The sequence below is a fragment of the Chlamydomonas reinhardtii genome, chromosome 3 (genome assembly GCF_000002595.2).
Source record: "Chlamydomonas reinhardtii strain CC-503 cw92 mt+ chromosome 3, whole genome shotgun sequence".
Lineage (NCBI taxonomy): Eukaryota > Viridiplantae > Chlorophyta > Chlorophyceae > Chlamydomonadales > Chlamydomonadaceae > Chlamydomonas > Chlamydomonas reinhardtii.
In genome coordinates, this window is record NC_057006.1 from 5,952,396 (window position 1) to 5,957,436 (window position 5,041).

The following is a 5,041-nucleotide window of genomic DNA, read 5'->3' on the forward strand; positions in this document are numbered from 1 at the left end:
TTATGGTCGCACGGCTGCGCCGCCGGGCTGACACGCCATGCGGCTGTGGCCGCGTATGAGGGGGCCCTCGCCGACACCGTGCGGGAGAAGGGGTGCCGTGCGAAGATGTGGAAGACTGGTCCGAGTCAAGGACTCCTGCGGTCACAGCCATGACAGGATGCGCCGGCGGCGACATGGATGCGCCGGCGACATGGATGCAGGAGATCCGGTGTGTCGGGGCCCTGCAATTTCATAGTGGTGTTTGCGATATGGTTCACAGCGGCAGCGGCAGTCCTGCTCACCATGTGCTGAGATGCGCCTAGGGCTTGTGTCATAGGCTAGCATGTGTCTGCATGTGCTTCAGGTATTTTTGGGCTGAGCCCTCCGAGCGCTATATACCTGTATTATATGACCCGTCCTTCCTTGCGCCTCCCGCCCCAGTTTTGCTCCCGGTCCGGTCACAATCGGGCTGGCAAGTTTCGGCGCTTCCTCGCCTCCCATTCCTTGCTTCCAGGCTGTGTCAAAGCAATTCATCCTGCCCATTGCACGTGCTCATAAACTCTCCCCAGCAATTCATGGCCCTGTACGCAAGCTTGCTCCAACCATGGGGGCCTGCACCCCGCCCCCAGGCCATGGGGGCCCCGACCCCTGACCGAGTCGGCAGACATGGCTCAGCAAGTCGCTCAGAACTTTCGGTATACTTCCCCGCTATGCTTGCCGCCAACATAGTTTGCCTTAGAGACTGCATATCAGCGGGCACCGGATGCTTTCCTCGCGACCTCGCGAAAGTCAATTGTCCATGGACCGCGAAGGCACTTCTCGCTCCGCCCGAATTTTCGCTGCCACCTATTTACATGCAATAGGCATTAACAAATACTATACGTAGCAGTCGCGGTTTGCGCCAGTATGCTATGTTTTGCTGACGCGCGGTTTGCCGCCGCTACATATTCTTTTGCTTTTCATTCACATTTGCTATCCGTTCTGACGTCTGCCTGCCCCTGAAACCCCTTTGCCCGTCGCCTCCCCTGGTCCGCCTCCCCCTCCCCTGGTCCGCCTCCCCCCTCCCCTGGCCCTGCACGCTTTTCTTCGACGCACGGACAGGGGTGTTCCTGGGGGGCTTCGCCCCCCCCCCTGGAAAGCTTCCCTGGGGGGGCTCAGCCCAAAAAGCATACTTTTGAAGAAATTCATGCTCTTCCCCGCTTTACATGTGTTGCAGGTACCAGCTGGTGCCAGCTGTGCAGCGCGCGTGGCTTGCTTTTTATGCAGGGTCGCCAGGTTGAGCGCACCTCCTGCTCAAGGTGTTTGACCTGTACAACAGCACGCAGCACTCAGCAGACCAAGGAGACACCTCTGCTTGCATCTTCCGGGGTTTGGCCACCTGGGCCACCGCAGCTGGCGAGAAGAGCTTTGCCACGTTCTCACCCACGGCACCCAGGGCCAAACAAGGGGTGTCAGCTTTATACAGCTGGAAAATGGGCTGAGCCCCCGTACGCTTGGGAGATAATAGCCGTGTAACGCCCCGTCAGAGCCTCCATGCCGCTACGACGCGCAGGCGCATCGGCTAGGGACTCTCGGGTTGGGGCCGTGCGGGATTTCCCGCGCCACGCATGCGTGCCTTGCCACGTTCCCAAACACCCCAAGCATTTCTTTTGCCTTCTGCCATACTCAACACCTCCCCGGCGCCCCACGCTCGAAGGGCTAGGCGCAGGGCGGGGGCGACCTCGGGGCTTCTCGGCATTCTGGCGCGTCGGCAGGCATGGCTCAGCAAGTCGCTCAAAACTTTCGATATACTTCCCCGCTTTGCTTGCCGCCAACATAGTTTGCCTTAGAGACTGCATATACAGCCACTCCAGTCGGTCAGGTATGGACACAATTGGTCCACCAGTCAACTAGTCTCCAGCCGTGCTGCCCTTGGTCCCCTCCGCCGCAAACCCCTCAACCAGCCCCCACCAGCCCCCCGTCCAACCACAACCCCTTAACAGCCCAGGACTGCAACACGTCTGAAGGCAGCCAGCCGCGCCCTGCTGCTTACCCTGCTGGTCACGCGGTTGCCCCGCATCTGGCGCGCTCCTGCTGCCGCCTCCTGAGGTTACAGGCCGATTTAGGCGTTTATCCGGGAGCGGGGAGGTCCTTGGGTTCAATTGCAACCCAGCAGGGAAATTGCCCGCGCTAGGGTTATCCGTGAAGCCGGGCGTGCGCAACCTCTTTCCAGACCAACGTCGCCACCCGCACCTTTCAGCGATAGCACGTAGTCTACGTAGGCAGGCAGCAGCCCCGCGTCTTTCAGGCCTTTGTGTGTGGCAATTTGCAGGAGGTCTTCGGAGCGATAGCCGGCCTTCCACAGCGCGTCCACAGCGCTATCGTCTAGTTGCTTCAGGTCAGCCCCAAAGCCTCCAAGAACAGAGCACATCTGCTCCCGCTCCGCCGGACTCACAGCCGTCATATTGTGCTGGACGCTGGCGCCAGGAGAGATGCTGAGCACGACGATTTAATATCAATTCATTCCCTTGCGACTTGCAACTGGCTGGCCTAGACGGTCTGCGATGGGCCTCTATCAAACCGGGAAACAAGGTAGCAGCTATCACGCAAAATGTCTTGGTAAAGATAGCGGTTTGAGGCGGCCCAATGGGCAGCGGGGCTTGAGTTGAGCTCAAGTCTTCATCCGCAGCCTTCATCGCGCCAAACCGTGCTGCAGTAGCTATCACCGCCGCCATCTATGGTCGCACGGCTGCGCCGCCGGGCTGACACGCCATGCGGCTGTGGCCGCGTATGAGGGGGCCCTCGCCGACACCGTGCGGGAGAAGGGGTGCCGTGCGAAGATGTGGAAGACTGGTCCGAGTCAAGGACTCCTGCGGTCACAGCCATGACAGGATGCGCCGGCGGCGACATGGATGCGCCGGCGACATGGATGCAGGAGATCCGGTGTGTCGGGGCCCTGCAATTTCATAGTGGTGTTTGCGATATGGTTCACAGCGGCAGCGGCAGTCCTGCTCACCATGTGCTGAGATGCGCCTAGGGCTTGTGTCATAGGGTAGCATGTGTCTGCATGTGCTTCAGGTATTTTTGGGCTGAGCCCTCCGAGCGCTATATACCTGTATTATATGACCCGTCCTTCCTTGCGCCTCCCGCCCCAGTTTTGCTCCCGGTCCGGTCACAATCGGGCTGGCAAGTTTCGGCGCTTCCTCGCCTCCCATTCCTTGCTTCCAGGCTGTGTCAAAGCAATTCATCCTGCCCATTGCACGTGCTCATAAACTCTCCCCAGCAATTCATGGCCCTGTACGCAAGCTTGCTCCAACCATGGGGGCCTGCACCCCGCCCCCAGGCCATGGGGGCCCCGACCCCTGACCGAGTCGGCAGGCATGGCTCAGCAAGTCGCTCAGAACTTTCGGTATACTTCCCCGCTATGCTTGCCGCCAACATAGTTTGCCTTAGAGACTGCATATCAGCGGGCACCGGATGCTTTCCTCGCGACCTCGCGAAAGTCAATTGTCCATGGACCGCGAAGGCACTTCTCGCTCCGCCCGAATTTTCGCTGCCACCTATTTACATGCAATAGGCATTAACAAATACTATACGTAGCAGTCGCGGTTTGCGCCAGTATGCTATGTTTTGCTGACGCGCGGTTTGCCGCCGCTACATATTCTTTTGCTTTTCATTCACATTTGCTATCCGTTCTGACGTCTGCCTGCCCCTGAAACCCCTTTGCCCGTCGCCTCCCCTGGTCCGCCTCCCCCTGGTCCGCCTCCCCCCTCCCCTGGCCCTGCACGCTTTTCTTCGAGCACGGACAGGGGTGTTCCTGGGGGGCTTCGCCCCCCCCCCCTGGAACGCTTCGCTGGGGGGGCTCAGCCCAAAAAGCATACTTTTGAAGACATTCATGCTCTTCCCCGCTTTACATGTGTTGCAGGTACCAGCTGGTGCCAGCTGTGCAGCGCGCGTGGCTTGCTTTTTATGCAGGGTCGCCAGGTTGAGCGCACCTCCTGCTCAAGGTGTTTGACCTGTACAACAGCACGCAGCACTCAGCAGACCAAGGAGACACCTCTGCTTGCATCTTCCGGGGTTTGGCCACCTGGGCCACCGCAGCTGGCGAGAAGAGCTTTGCCACGTTCTCACCCACGGCACCCAGGGCCAAACAAGGGGTGTCAGCTTTATACAGCTGGAAAATGGGCTGAGCCCCCGTACGCTTGGGAGATAATAGCCGTGTAACGCCCCGTCAGAGCCTCCATGCCGCTACGACGCGCAGGCGCATCGGCTAGGGACTCTCGGGTTGGGGCCGTGCGGGATTTCCCGCGCCACGCATGCGTGCCTTGCCACGTTCCCGAACACCCCAAGCATTTCTTTTGCCTTCTGCCATACTCAACACCTCCCCGGCGCCCCACGCTCGAAGGGCTAGGCGCAGGGCGGGGGCGACCTCGGGGCTTCTCGGCATTCTGGCGCGTCGGCAGGCATGGCTCAGCAAGTCGCTCAAAACTTTCGATATACTTCCCCGCTTTGCTTGCCGCCAACATAGTTTGCCTTAGAGACTGCATATACAGCCACTCCAGTCGGTCAGGTATGGACACAATTGGTCCACCAGTCAACTAGTCTCCAGCCGTGCTGCCCTTGGTCCCCTCCGCCGCAAACCCCTCAACCAGCCCCCACCAGCCCCCCGTCCAACCACAACCCCTTAACAGCCCAGGACTGCAACACGTCTGAAGGCAGCCAGCCGCGCCCTGCTGCTTACCCTGCTGGTCACGCGGTTGCCCCGCATCTGGCGCGCTCCTGCTGCCGCCTCCTGAGGTTACAGGCCGATTTAGGCGTTTATCCGGGAGCGGGGAGGTCCTTGGGTTCAATTGCAACCCAGCAGGGAAATTGCCCGCGCTAGGGTTATCCGTGAAGCCGGGCGTGCGCAACCTCTTTCCAGACCAACGTCGCCACCCGCACCTTTCAGCGATAGCACGTAGTCTACGTAGGCAGGCAGCAGCCCCGCGTCTTTCAGGCCTTTGTGTGTGGCAATTTGCAGGAGGTCTTCGGAGCGATAGCCGGCTTCCACAGCGCGTCCACAGCGCTATCGTCTAGTTGCTTA

General features: G+C 60.0%; 1 protein-coding gene across 3 annotated transcripts in view; it reads right to left on the minus strand.

Annotated features, from left to right (window-relative positions):
* The window catches only part of CHLRE_03g190311v5 (uncharacterized protein), a 6,444-nt gene extending 1,413 nt beyond the window's left edge, over positions 1–5,031 (minus strand). Inside the window, exons 1-6 of one of the 3 annotated variants that reach the window (XM_043061170.1) lie at positions 4,900–5,031; positions 4,700–4,750; positions 3,954–3,974; positions 2,212–2,453; positions 2,012–2,062; positions 1–1,286 (exon numbers count right to left, since the gene is read on the minus strand). The exon at positions 1–1,286 is cut by the window's left edge and continues 1,413 nt beyond it. In XM_043061170.1, coding sequence (XP_042926300.1) covers positions 1,273–1,286; positions 2,012–2,062; positions 2,212–2,422 — 276 coding nt within the window. In that variant the 5' untranslated portion in view covers positions 2,423–2,453; positions 3,954–3,974; positions 4,700–4,750; positions 4,900–5,031 and the 3' untranslated portion in view covers positions 1–1,272. Of the gene's footprint in view, positions 2,063–2,211; positions 2,518–3,953; positions 3,975–4,699; positions 4,751–4,899 lie in introns of all 3 variants that reach the window. The other 2 variants (XM_043061171.1, XM_043061172.1) reach the window with 2 other exon arrangements.
* Positions 5,032–5,041: the final 10 nt, after the last annotated feature.